The 14,903-nt window shown below is 47.8% G+C and overlaps 1 protein-coding gene across 2 annotated transcripts in view; it reads right to left on the reverse strand.

The window, feature by feature from the left end:
* The window catches only part of arhgef39 (Rho guanine nucleotide exchange factor 39), a 59,620-nt gene that overhangs the window by 43,981 nt on the left and 736 nt on the right, over positions 1–14,903 (reverse strand). For both annotated transcript variants that reach the window (XM_033039524.1, XM_033039523.1), the window contains exon 2: positions 13,458–13,529. In XM_033039524.1, coding sequence (XP_032895415.1) covers positions 13,458–13,500 — 43 coding nt within the window. In that variant the 5' untranslated portion in view covers positions 13,501–13,529. The remainder of the gene's footprint in view (positions 1–13,457; positions 13,530–14,903) is intronic.

Consider the following 14,903-nt stretch of genomic DNA (forward strand, 5'->3'; position numbering starts at 1 on the left):
TGCAAATTGCCCCTAGTGTGTAGGACATGGATGAGATAATGGGATAACGAAGAACTAGTGTGAATGGGGTGATCGATGGTCGGAGTGGACTTGGTGGGCTGAAGGGCCTGTTTCCATGCTGGATCTGAACGAAACTAAAAAAAAAAGTCTGCATAGCTCCAGACATTCCCTGTACTTCCAATTGTTTATCGAGTCGCGTTGTCACCTAAATGAGTTCAAGCAGAGGCCCGTGAGCATTTGGTTCCCTCTCGGTATCAGGAAGCCAAGATGCAGATGGTAATTAGTTTCTCCAGGAAACGTAGAGTGAGGCGCTCAGGAAATGCAAATAATAAACCCTGAACAATCTTCCTAACTGGTGTATAATTCGCTCCCAGTGCAATGCACCTGCTGCAACTCAGACCCCGAATGTCTACGGTAGACAGCGTGCAGCACTCTCTCTGAAGTCCATTCTCTTCTCAACACTAAGGTCTAAACATCGTTAACATCGGGCAGACCCTGCAACAAAAGTCTTTGGGAAAAACCTACATTATTTAAAAACTCATTTACACTCTATTCTCCCTCTCTCCTTATCCCCCTCCCACTCCTCCTGCCGGCTCTCTCGCACCCCCCTCTCTATCTCTCTCTCCCCTTTTTAAATAGCCCCACCCCTTCTCTGCCACCCCCCCCCCCCCAACTCTCTTTCCTTGGCTCCCTCTTAAAGGGCCTATCCCACTATCTCGGCCTAATTCACGACCTCTGCCGAGTTTGCCCTCGACTCATACTCGCAGTATGGTCGTCAGGAGGTCGTAGGTAGGTCGTGATGCTAGTCGTAGGTACTCGTGGCATCGAGTAGGTCGGGGCGTTTTTCTAGCCTGATGAAAAATGTCCACGAGTAAAAATGGTCGTGAATTAGGTCGTGAAAGTGGGACAGGCCCTTTATCCCTCACCTCGCTCTCCTCATCCCCTGCCTCTTTCTTCCTTTATCCCACTCTACCTTTCCCAATCCCTCGTTATCCCCCTCTTTTGCTCCTGGCATGCAGGGAGTGAATGAGAAAGACGGATAACAGAGAACTAGTGTGAACGGGTGATCGACAGTCGGTGTGGACTCGGTGGGCCGAAGAGCCTGTTTCCCAGCTTTGCCTCTAAACTAAACTATCAGATGAAGTTATGTACAGATGCAAGTGCAAACATTTCAGGAAACTTCTCGCAATAAATCTTACAACGTCAGATCGAGTGGCAATATCGAGCATTTGCTAATTATGGGGTTTTAATATCAGATATCATCTGTGGTACAGTTTCCTTGCCTTCCATCAATTATTTTTTCGGGGAGAATTAAAAAAAAACACACACACACATCTAAATAAGACTTAATTAATCGTGAATTGTCAGCTCTCCATATCCACAGACAGTGCCAGCTCAGTGGGGGCGGCCAGAAATGATCGCATTAAGTTCTCTCACAAGAGACTCTGAGAAACAGACACATTGATTGAAAAACCAAGTCTCAGACACATGTCCCCTGAACACAGCCAGCTCTTGGATTCATCGCGCAAGGAATTCAAAGAGCGTTTACGGCACTTTAGTTTAAAACATTTCTGTACCGTTATAGCATCATGGAGCCATACAGCACGGAAACGGGCTCTTCGGCCAAACTCGTCCGCCTGCTCCAAGATGCTCCATCTTTTAGACTTCAGAGATACAGAGTGGAAACAGGCCCACTGAGTCTGCTCCGACCAGCGATCCCCCGCACACTAGCACTATCCTACACACTCGGGACAATTTACAAATTTACAGAAGCCTATTAAATTACAAACCTGCACGTCTTTGGAGTGTGGGAGGAAACCAGAGCACCCGGAGAAGGCCCGTGTGGTCAGTGGGAGAACGTACAAACTCCGTACAGACAGCACCCCTAACCAGGATCTAAACCCGGTCTCTGCCGCTGTAAAGCAGCAACTCCACCGCATCACCACTGTGCCGACTAGCTAAGCTGTTTCGACCTTCCTGTGTTTGGCCCATTTCCCTTGAAACCTTTCCTATCCATGTAGACATAGACATAGAAAATAGGTGCAGGAGTAAGCCATTTGGCCCTTCGAGCCAGCACCGTCATTCAATGTGATCATGGCTGATCACACACAATCAGTTCCCCATTCCGGCCTTCTCCCCATATCCTTGATTCCTCTAGCTGGAAGAGCTCTACCTAACTCTCTTTTGAATGCATCCAGCGAATCGTCCTCCACTGCCGAAGCAGAGAATTCCACAAATTCACCTCTCTGTATCCATACTCCAAATGCAGCCTAACCAATGTCCAATAAACAAATTATCATTGGATTTCCAACAGGCCCATATCCCTCAAAACATTTCGTATCCATGTACCTGTCCAAGAGTCCTTTAAATGTTGTGATTGTACCTACGTCAACTACCCCCTCTAGCAGCTCGTCCAAAATTGCTACCACATTCTGAGTAAAAAAATGTTGCCCCTCAGGTTCCTATTGAATCTTTCTCCTCTGGTTCTTGATTTGCCTACCCTGCTTAGAGGACTCTAAGCATTCACTTTATTCCTCCCATGCTGTTATACACATCTATACAATCACCCCCTCGATCTCTCTGTCCAAGCATCCATCCATCCAATGATTGCCTCAATCTAACTGTTCAACAACATTTCCCACATTTATTTTTCCTTCTGGGATGTGGGCAGCAATTTCAAAGCCAGAACTGATTCCCAATATCCCAAACACACCCATTCCTTGCTATTCGCTGCTTTCACGTTCTCCCTGCGACCACGTGGGTTTTCTCCCGGTGCTCCGATTTTCTCCCACATCCCAAAGCCGTGCCGGATTGCAGACTAATCGTAAAGATCCCCTTTGCCCTGGGGCAGGTTGTTTTACAGAGGGTGGTGGGCGCCTGGAATGCACTGCCAGGGGTGGGGGTAGAAGTAGACATGAGAGTGGCAGTTAGGAGGTCCTCACATCGACACATGGATATGTAGGGAATGGAGGGATGTGGACCACGTGCAGGCAGAGGAAATTAGTTCAACGTGGCATCATGTTCGGCACTAGCGTTGTGGGTTGAAGGTCATAGAGTTGTACAGCGTGGAAATATGGCCTTCAGCCCAACTTTCCCTGTCCAATAACATGCCCCATCTGCACTAATCTCACCTGCCTGTGTTTGCCCCGTATCCCTCTAAAACTAGTCTCCGGGTCTGAAGAAGGGTTTCGGCCCGAAACGTCGCCTATTTCCTTCGCTCCATAGATGCTGCTGCACCCGCTGAGTTTCCCCAGCAATTTTGTGTACCTCCCTCTAAAACTATCCTTGATTAGATATATTGATTTCTCCAACTTCAAGTGACCCTTGCATCCCCTCTCTCTTCACCCGTCCCTCCCCCACCCCAGTCATCGTACTAGTTTCACTGCCGTCTATTGAGTTTCACCGTCTGTATAACTCGTTATCACCTAAACCCGCAGCCAACAATGGACCATTGTGGGCTCCACCTTCCCTTGATCATCGTTTCTTTTTGCATATCTTTCATTCATTTGTTCTACATTCTATATCTCTAGTTTCCCTTTCCCGACTCTCAGTCTGAAGAAGGGCCTCGACCCGAAATGTCACCTGTTCCGTTTCTCCAGAGATGCTGCCTGGCCCGCTGAGCTACTCCAGCATTTTGTGTCTATCTTCAGTAACTAGTTCGCCCCAGACGACTTTGACTGTAGTAATCACCGCTGAACAAGCTTGCAACTGAAAGAGCACTAAGTGCTCATAGTAAATCATCATTCTACTAAATAAGCTTTCTCGGCTTAGTCCGTCTTCCTTCACGTTAAAATGTTATTATCTTTTCCTTAGTGTGCCTTAAAATTCAGACGTTGTAAAAATCCAAAACAAAGGCAGAAAGTGTTGGAAGCATAAAGCTGATAAATATTTTCACTCAGGCATGGGTCGTTTCATAGAACAAAGAACGGTGCAGAACAGGAGCTGGCCCTATGGCCCACAATGTCCATGCTAGACGGAACACTAAGACCAACTCCTATCTGCCTGCATGTGATCCATATCGCTCCATTCCCTGCATATTAATGCCCCTATCCAAAAGCCTATTGAATGCCACTATCCTTTCTGGCTCAACCACCATCCTCAGCAGTGCATTCCAGGCCCCCACCACCCTCTGTGTAAAAGAAAACTTGCCCCACACATCTCCATTGAATTTTCCCCCTCTCGTCCTCGAGTGTTAGACATTTCCACCTGTGAAAAAGGTTATGACTGTCTACCCTATCTATCCCTAGGAACAGGGTGAAGGAACAGGTTATCCGGAGTGGTCCCGATTTGAAACGTCGGCCAGTCTATTCCCTCCACAGATGCTGCCTGACCCGCCGAGTTCCTCCACACTTTGCGCTCTGCTCAAGATTCCAGCATCTGCGGTTTCTTGTGTCCACACGATATCTCGCGGGGATCAATGAAGTAGGGTTGGAAGGGGACTTTTATGTAGCGTGTCCATCAGCATTAAACAGTTGAACTGAACCGTTTGCTAATGCGTAGGAAGTTGTGTATTGTGTAGTATTCACTGGAATTTAGAAGGGTGAGGAGATCTTATAGAAACATATACATTTTTTAAGGGATTGGACAGACTAGATACGGGAAAAATGTTCCTGATGTTGGAGTCCAGAACCAAGGGTCACCGTTTAAGAATAAGGGGTAGGCCATGTAAGACTGAGATGAAGAAAAACCTTTTCACCCAGAGAGTTGTGAATCTGTGGAAATCTCTGCCACAGAAGGCAATGGAGGACAATTCACTGGATATTTTCAAGAGAGAGTTAGATAGAGCTCTTGGGGCTAACACAATCAAGGGATATGGGGAGAAAGCAGGAATGAGGTACTGATTTAGGGTGATCAGCCATGATCATATTGAATGGCATGCTGGCTCGAAGCCCCGCACCTATTTTCTATGTTTCTATGTTCTGTAACAGGCAGATGTGATGTATCGTATACAGACCCACCTACTGTGGTGAGACCAACGATGAGCCTGTTCACATGCAGAGAGCAGCTCGAGTAGTTTCAACAAATCCGTAAAAAGCCAAGTTTGAAAAATAAAAAGTGTTTTTTTTAATGGTGAAGCCAAAGAATTAAAAAAAACGGCTGTTATTTTATTTATCAGCTGTACTACTAATACTTTCTATTTGCAAATCCCAACAAACTTAATGGGCTACTTCAGGAATTCCACCACTTAATAATTCAGCACGAGCTGTTCGCTGTAAAAATCATTCATTGCCAGGGGCAAAGCTCTCAGAAAGAATTAAATGTGCAGGAAAACTGAGGAATGGGATTAAAATCAAAGGATGGATTGGGGTCGGACAGTTTTATGGAGAGGAAGGGTTTAGAGGACTATGGGCCAAATAAGACAGCCCAATATGTCAACTTAGTCGGCATGGACTAGGTGGGCCAAAGGGCCTATTTCTGTGCTATCTAGTTCTATGAGGACTAGCAGGAGGGAGAGTGAGAGACCAAAAGGAGATGAGGCTTAATGTGGTAAGATTGACACAAGGTTTGCTAGAGATAGGTTTAGGTTTATTATAGTCACTTTTACCGAGGTTTGTTCTGCTTGCTTTCCAAACAGATATGCCATACATAAATACAATCAAGTCAAACTCAAGTAGGTAGAGCAGAGGTGGAAGATACAGAGTGCAGAATATAGTTCTCAGCATTGTAGCGCATCAGTTCCAGAGACAAAGTCCAATGTCCACAATGGGGTAGAGGTGAATTGGACAGTACCCTAGCTTATGGAAAGACCATTCAGAAGCCTGATAACAGAGGGAAAGAAGCTGTTCCTGAATCTGGTGTTGCCCACTTTCAAGCTTCTGTACCTTCTGCAGATAGGAGCAGGGAGAAGGAATGACTGGGGTAGAACAAGTCACATCCCAGGCAGTGTGAATTGTTGATGAATCAATGGTGGGGAGTCTGGTCCGTGTGATGGACTGGACTACATCCACAACGCTCTGTGATTTTGTACGGCCTTCGGTAGAGTTGTTCCTAAACTGACCCACAAACCCGCACGTCTTCGGGATGTGGGAAGAAACCGGAGCACCCGGAGGAAACCCATGCGGTCACAGGGAGTACATGCAAACTCTATATGGACAGCAGCTGAGGTCAGGATCGAACCCAGGCCTCTGGCGCTGTGAAGCAGTAGCTCTACCAGCTATGCCACTGTGCCATCCCTGATATCTGAGAACTATCCTGGCGATGATTGGGCTAATGTATGATGAGCGTTTGGCGGCTCTGGGCCTGTACTCACTGGAGTTTAGAAGCATGAGGAGTGGATCCCATTGAAATCTATCGGATAATGAAAGGCCCAGAAAGAGTGGATGTGGAGAGGATGTTTCCAGTAGTGGGAGAGTCTAGAACCAGAGGGCACAGCCTCAGAATAAAAAGATGTACATTTAGAGTGGAGATGTGAAGGAATTTATTTCGTTAGAGTGTGGTGAATCTGTGGAATTCATTGCCACAGATGGCAGTGGAGGCCTCGTCATTGGGTATTTTTAGAGTGGAGATTGATTGATTCTTGATTAGTTTGAGTGTCAAAGATTACAGGGGGGAAGGCATGAGAATGGGGTTGAGAGGGAAAAATAGATCATGTTTGAATGGCGTAGTCGATTTGATGTGCCAAATGGCCTAATTCCGCTCCAAAGACGTACAGGTTTGTAGGTTAAATTTTCTTGGTAAAAATGAAAAGTGTCCCCAGTCTGTGCAGGATAGTGTTAGTGCGCGGGGGTGTGGGGGGGGAGAGAATCGCTGGCCAGCGTGGACTTGGGCCTGTTTTCACGCTGTATCTCTAAACTAAACTAAGTTTTATGGCAATCTTCCATTCCAGCCTTGGCCACAGCCAGACACACCCTACACACTCTGAGCAACTTCAGGCGAGGAGGGATGAGCATAGGTGTCGCTCTGAGTGTTGGCCAGCCACCAACAAAGCCACCGGAGGACGGCAGCTATCTGTGCACCTGGGGGACAATTAGGCAGCTTAAGGATCAGTTGACGGTGAGAAAGCACCGTTTTGCAGCTGACAAAAAAAGTCACCCGCTATTGCGCACGCAGAGTGCGTTGACAAGGCTGACAGAGCCAGCGCGGGCTTAATTACGTGATGGCCCCCATAATGTCGCATGTCAACTCCACTCCAGGCCTCTGTCACCTTCGTTCCTGCCTCAGCGCAGCGACCTCACGCTTCCCTCAGCACCGCGTTTTTTTTAAATAAATGTCGCAGCAAGGATGCATTGTTAGCCGGCTGGAAGAGTTTAACAGTAATTAACCTCTGCTCCATCTCCTGGGAGCCATACATCAGCCACTTGCCACAACACTGTAAACAAGTGGATCCTGATCAATGAGGAGCCACGCTGGCTGAAGGGCTCGCTAATAATGGGAACCATTCCCACACGTACAAGCCCACACAACTGATGGTACAAGCGTGACATTATCTTCAAAAATTAAAAAACACTGCAAATACCAAATCCCATTTTTCAATGCATAATTGAGACCCAAGATTATAGCAAAAGATTTGAGCGCAAATAAAACCAGATGCCTTCCTTAATATAGATAGAGTAAGTGGCCTATTACTGCAAATATGTCGCAAGCACTTACTCTGCCAGATAACACATTCCCCTCCTACACTAAAATGGCACACAATGAACCCATGTGGTCGCAGGGTGATTGCTTTTTAAAATTCCAAGCACTGAAGGTTTACGATCTCCTCCAAATTCTGTCAGTTAATAAATTAAAAAAACCTTAATTCCAATTGCACAAACCAGAAGCAGCGATAGCTGAAGGCTGAGGATTGTGATTCTGCAAATCCCGAACAGCACCTCTGACTCTGAACCGTCAACACTAAGTGGTTTCCAAATGGAATGGACCCTCCGCATTAACAATGTCACCGCTGGAAGCCACAACACAGCAGAGAGCCATTGTTAGACTTAAATCCATAATTCTCTCCTTTCTGCCACCCTCCTCCCTCTACTACAGTCAGTCTGCCTCACAATCGCAATCCTCAGCCTCACGGTGCCAGAGACGCGGGTTCAATCCTGACCTCGGGTGCTGTCTGTACATTCTCCCTGTGACAGCGTGGGGTTTCCCCCGGCTGCTCCAGTTTCCTCACATACTCCAAAACTGTGCGGGTTTGTAGGCTAATGGGCTTTTATACATTGCAAATCGTCCCAAGTATGTAAGATAGTGCTGGTGTACGGGATGATCGCTGGTAGGTGCGGACTCGGTGGGCCGAAGGGACTGTTTTCACGCTGTATCTCTAAAGTCTAAAGTAAAATTCTCTCCTTTCTTTCATCCGCCTCCAAACAAAGACCTCTGCTCCCCAAGTCTCTGAAAATGTTGCTATGACTCTGATGCTGAGAGTTCATTCATATAGGCTGGGTTCATACAATTGTCCATTGCCCATCATTCTTTGACCCAGTTTAATTGCCATATATACCATACCAAAAACACAACAATTACATTCCAAATAGACACAAAGTGCTAGAGTAACTCAGTGGATCGGGCAGCATTTCTGGAAAACATGGATGAGTGACCTTTCTAGTTGGGTGCCATTCTTCAGACTAGCATCTGCAGTTCCTCCTTTCTATGTTATGACCATTCCACCGTGCGATCTTTGAAGAAGTTATTGCTTTGATGGGAGACCCTCTCTCACTGCTCCCCTTCTGTGATATCTGCTGCCGAAGTGTCCCGACCTGAAACGTCACCTATCCACTTCCTCCATAGATGCTGCCTGACCGGCAGAGTTACTCAAGCATTTTGTGTACTTCTTTGCAAACTAGCATCCATGGTTCCTTGTGTGTATATTGTTCACTGCGTGCAAGATGGCACCGTGTGGTTGCCAAGTGTACCAAGTCTAGAGGAAGGGGCAGTCACCATGGAAACCAGCAAGCAAATTTGGAAAGCAAGGCAGACACACGCACACATATACATGCGTGCACACGCACGTGAATGGGGCTCCAGTGAAACGTGAACTACTGCCTTGGAGGAATCAGTACAAAAAGTTGTGTTTTTCTGATACGAGGCCCGTGACCAGTGTTCACTGGTTAGATGACAGAGACCTCAGTCTGAAGAAGGGTTTCGGCCCGAAACGTTGCCCATTTCCTTCGCTCCATAGATGCTGCTGCACCCGCTGAGTTTCTCCAGCACTTTTGTCTACCTTCGATTTTCCAGCATCTGCAGTTCCTTCTTAAACACCTCGAATAGAAACATCGGGTGTTTGACAGAAGACAGACAGAAAATGTTGGAGCAACTTAGCGGGCAGGCAGTATCTCTGGGGAAAAGGAAGAGGTAACGTCGAGCCAGAACCCTTCTTCAGACTGAAAGATAGGGAGCAAAACAGGGTTGGCAAAATGACCTGAGGCAGGGTGGAGTCCATAATGGCCCATTGGAGGCTGGGGGAGATGTGCTAACGAGAGGGATACAAGGATGTGATCAGTGGAATTAGTAGGACGACTAGGGTGGGGGGGAAGAGGGGGGGTGGGGGGGGAGAGAAACGAGTGATCTGTTTCACAGAGGTCAACTCACAACTCACTGGATATCAGCCGTAACTACATGGATTAAAGATACTGATGTCAGTAATGACTGACAAAATGAGGAGAGGTTAGAGCAGGTGCATATGAACCTCTGGCTCAGCTGGAAGGGCTGTCAGGGTCCCTGGAAGGAGGTGCAGGGGGAGGTGCAAGGTGTTACATATGGGGTGGTTTGTCTGGGAAGGGATTTCAGTAATGGCGAAAATGATTCAAACCATCCAAAGATCCGACTCAGCTTGAACTTCAAGTCATGGATCCGACATGTTGCATGGTTTCCTCTGGAACGCCAGAGGCTGAGAGCAGACCTGTACAAAATTACGAGCGGCAGAGAGAGGGTAGACAGTCAGAACCTTTCTCTTCTCCCTCCCCCCCCCCCCCCAGGCTGAAAATGTCAAAGACGAGAGGGCTTAGCTTTAAGGTGAAAGGGGCAAAGTATAAAGGAGATGTGTGGGGCAAGTTTTTTTTTAAATCACACAAGGGGGGGGGGGGGGGGGGGTGGGGGGGGGGGGTGCCTGGAATGCACTGCCCCACCCCCCTTGGTGGTTGAGGCATATATGAGTAATGTTTAAGAGGCTTTTAGATAGGCACCTGGATGTGCTGGGAATGGAGGGATATGGCAGGCAGAGGAGATTAGTTTAGCATAGCATCACGCTAAGCACGGACATTGTGGGCCGAAGGGCCTGCTGCGGTGCTGTACCGTTCTACATTCAATGTTCGTTTCAATCTCTCACATTCTTCATTCCTCCTGGGAATCAAAACCGCACAATTTTGCAAAGAATTATTTCCTCGTTATTCAGGAGTGGACAGATTAGTTTACTGGGGAACCACGAAGCCACTCAGTAAAATGTAATTATCAGAATTACCAGATGCCAAAACGACTGGAAAAATATATAAATTCTCGACGGCTTTGACCCAATAATTAAGAGACCGGAATCCTAAGGATGTAATCTTCAGAATCCTAAAACTTAAATCTTGATCTTTGATTATTTTAATTAGGAGATGCAAGCAAGCCTCCAAGTATTTAATCTACTGATGAAGAGCATCATAAACTAGCCCTTGATAGTTTACATCCTTTCAAAAACAAATCAGCAACACTTCTGAGAATATTCTCAATGCGAAAAGTGTTTGTCCAGCATTTCACTTCAGTCAATGTGGCAAAACAGGATGAATACATGGCTCAACTGTGGCATAATCCTTTGGCCATTTGGCTACAGAGAGAATCTCGCTGCGAGTTAAGATTTCGAAGGGATATCTGCCCAGCCAGCATGAAGGAACCACCCCACCCTGGCCACACACTCTGTCATTCCAATCATCGGGAGAAATAGATACAGGAGTATGAAAACCGTGACCATCAGGTTCAAGAGCAGCTTCTGACCCGCAACCAATGGAGCACTGGTAGGTACACAAAAATGCTGGAGAAACTCAGCGGGTGCAGCAGCATCTATGGAGCGAAGGAAATAGGTGACGTTTCGGGCCGAAACCCTTCTTCAGACTGAGCAGTGGTAGGGTTGCTGCCTTACAGCATCAGAAACCCAAGTCCGATCCTGACCTCGGGTGCTGTCTGTACGGAGTTTGCACATTCTCCTTGAAGGCGTGGGAGTTTTCTTCGAGTGCTCCCATTCCCTCCCACATCCCTAAGGCTTGCGGGTTTATAGGCTTCTGTAAATTGTCCCTCCGGTGTGCCGGATAGACCTAGTGTACGAGTGGTCGATGGTCACCGCGGACTTGGTGGCCGAAGGGCCAATCTCCACGCTCTATCTCCAAACTAAACCATCAGGTTGTTGAACATGACAAACGGTGACTAAACTACAAAGTACGAACTCTTGTGTAAGAAAGAACTGCAGATGCTGCTTTAAATCGAAGGTAGACACAAAATGCTGGAGTAACTCAGCGGGACAGGCAGCATCTCTGGAGAGAAGGAATGGGTGGAGTTTCGGGTCGTAGTGGAATCAGCCCCCCCCCCCATCCTCGGGGACCAGTGCATAAAAAGTCGCTACCCTCCAGCGCCGTCTAATAACTCTGGTGGGGGTCAAGGAAAGGGCATTCACGTCGCGGCCCCATCTTTCCACCACCACACACAAGAAGCACAAGACAGACACCATTGTATGCAGATGCCGAGAAGTGTGTTCAGCTCCGGCTGAACAACTTCTAATCCTGCGTGTGGACTCGATAAGAAGAATAACTCTGGTCATAGTAGAATCAGTAGATCGGGTTTTCTCTGCTAAAACGCTGGATTCACGAGATGTCGTATCCTGGGCAATTGAAGTGATGGAAGGGATTGCTTTTAGGCAACTTGACAACGGAACTTCCCCGACGTGGCATCTCGCAGCACGGTGGGCAGCGGTAACGTTGCTCACAGCGCCAGAGACCTGGGTTCGATCTGGATTCAGATGCTGTTTGTGCAGAGTTTTCACGTTCTCCCTATGACCACATGGTTTTCCCCGAATTCCTCCCACATTCCAAAGATGTGCGGGTTTGTTGGTTTATTGGCCTCTGTAAATTGTCCCTCGCGTGTAGGATAGAACAAGTGACTACTGGTCAGCGCGGTCTTGGTGGAAGAAAGCGCCCGTTTCCATGCTATATCTCGAAAACTAAAACTAAGGTCATTGAGATAGAACATAGAACAGTACAGGGTGATGAATCTGTGCCACAGAAGGCTGTGGAGGCAGTCAGTGGATATGTTCAAGGCAGAGATAGGTAAGATTCTTGATTAGTACAGGTGGCAGAGGTTATGGGGAGAAGGCAGGAGAATGGGGGTTAGGAGGGAGAGATAGATCAGCCATGATTGAATGGCAGATTAGAATTGAGGGGCCAAATGGCCCAATTCTACACCTATCATTTATGATCTTATGACAGGCCCTTTGGCCCACAGTGTCCCTACCGATCACAAGAACAAGATAAACTAATCTCCTCTGCCTGAATGTGGTCCATATCCCTCCATTCCCTACATATCCACGTGCCTATGTAAAAGCCTCAAGCACCACTATTGTATTGGCCGCCACCACAACCCCTGGCTGCATGTTCCAGGCACCCACCACCCTCTGTAAAAAAACATAATCTTAAAATTTGTCCTATCTGATGCAAAAGCTTTGCCCTCTAATCTTTGACTTAACGACCCTGGGGGAAAAGGGTTCTGACATCCCTCTCACAATTCTATACACTTCCGTCAGGTTTCCCCTCAATCTCTGGTATTCTAGTGAAAATAATCCATCTGTTCAAGCTCTCCGTGCAGCTCAGACCCTCTAACTCAAGCATCATTCTGGTAAACCTCCTTGGCACCCTCTCCATAGCACTGAACTCCCTTCCTGTAACGGGGCGACCAGAACTGCAAGCAAGACTCCAAATGCGGCCTGCCCAAAGTCTTGTAGAGGTGTAACATTACCCCCCCTAAGATCTGAATACTGGAAAGAAATATGGTTCTCCCCTGAAATGACAGAATCCCTCTGAAGCATTTTGCTGCAAAACATGGTATATTCCAAAGCCGGATCAAAACAGGAAAGGAAAAGCGCCCTATTGTTTACATGCAGGCACAAGAAACTGCAGATGCAGGTTAATAAAAAAAGACACAAAATGATGGAGTAAGTCAGTACGTTAGGCAGCACCTGTGGGGAACATGGACAGGTGAGATTTCAGGTCGATACCCATCTTCAGACCAGCACCCCCCAGTTCCCAGTGAAACATTGTCCTGAACCCACCACTCTTCCAGCTTTCTCCGCTCTTATCCCACCCCCTCCCCCCCACCAGCACTACCACCACAATCACTGAAGAAGGGTCCAGACCAAAACTCCACCTTTCCATGGTCTGCAGCGATGCTGCCTGACCCACTGAGTTACTCCAGCAGTTTGTGCCTTCTCTTGTAAACCCAGGATTTGCAGTTCCTCGCATCCGGATTAAAACAGGTTTTGTTCAACGTTAGGAACCATAAGATATACTCACTCAGGTGCCGCTCCACTGGGGTGTGATAGGATGGCGCAGACATGACTCCAACAAGGTGACTTCCTGTCTCACCTACAAGCAAGCAAAGAGCTACTTAGAACAAAAAAAGCAGCAAATAAAACATAAAGCCTACACCCGCTCAGGAGGTGAAGATGACATGAATGAACAAATGCTGCAAGGGTGGCTGCAAGAGTCAATGCAGACATGCTGCAAGGGTGGCTGCAAGAGTCAATGCAGACATGCTGCAAGGGTGGAGCAGCTGGCAGAGCTGCAGCCTCACAGTACCAGTGACCCGAGTTCAATCCAGACCTCGAGTGGTGTGTGCGTCCGTGTGTGTGTCTATGCGTGTCCATGTGTGTCTATGGGTGTTCGTGTGTATGTATGTGTCTATGCATGTCCATGTGCCTATGCGTGCCCGTGTGTGTCTATGCGTGCCCGTGTGTATCTATGCGTGCCCGTGTGTATCCATGCGCGTCCATGTGTCTGTGTGACCATGTGGAGTCTGCACGTTCTCCCTGTGACAATGTGGTTTCCTCCATCATCTCTGGCCTCTGTGCACCCATTTGTCAGAGGTTATGGGGAGAAGGCAGGAGAATGGGGTAGGAGGGAGAGATAGATCAGCCGTGATTGAATGGGGGAGTAGACTTCATGGTCCGAATGGCCTAATTCTACTCCTATTCCTTATGACCTGACGATCTACCAATTAAATGCCCTCCCCCCTCACCTGTATCCACCTATCACTCGCCAGGCTATGTCCCACCACCACCTCTCTTTTCCAGCTTTCTCTCCCCCCCCCCCACGACAATCAGATTGAAGAATGGTGGGCGCAAAACATAGCCTATCCATGTTCTCCAGAGATACTGCCTGACCTGCTGAGTTACTCCAGCACTTTGTGTTGTATGCTCAAGATGCCAGCATCAGCAGTTCCTTGTATCTACCTTTAAGAACTTCTTCAAAGTGGTCACTGTAAGATTTCACAGTGGACCAGACACAAGGAACTGCAGATGCTGGGATTTTGAGCAAAACACAAAGTGCTGGAGGAACTCAGCTGGTCAGGCAGCATCTGTGGAGGGGAATGGACAGGAAGGAGTGTCCAGTGTTTCTCCCTCTCTCTCTCTCTCCTCACTTTACTCATTGAAAGTAAATGAATGTAAAAGCTTCCAGTGAAATTCAAATTAACGGGGGTTAGGCAGGCATGACTGGGTGAAAGCCCAAAAGGCAAGGAGGGGGCGTTAAAGGCAGAGGAAAGGGAAGGGATAAAAGCCGCAGAAGATGTGGGGGAGGTGAAGTAAGAAGGGGGTGGTAGAGAGGAGAGGAAAGGGGTGGTAAAGTCGGGGGCGGAGGAGTGAGGGAGAAGGGGTAAAACCACACAGTGGTGGGGGAACAAAGAGAGTCCACCCTCAGCTCACCGGGAAGTGGGACGGAGCCGCCCAGAGACGGGCCGCT

Source organism: Amblyraja radiata, chromosome 21 (genome assembly GCF_010909765.2).
Source record: "Amblyraja radiata isolate CabotCenter1 chromosome 21, sAmbRad1.1.pri, whole genome shotgun sequence".
Lineage (NCBI taxonomy): Eukaryota > Metazoa > Chordata > Chondrichthyes > Rajiformes > Rajidae > Amblyraja > Amblyraja radiata.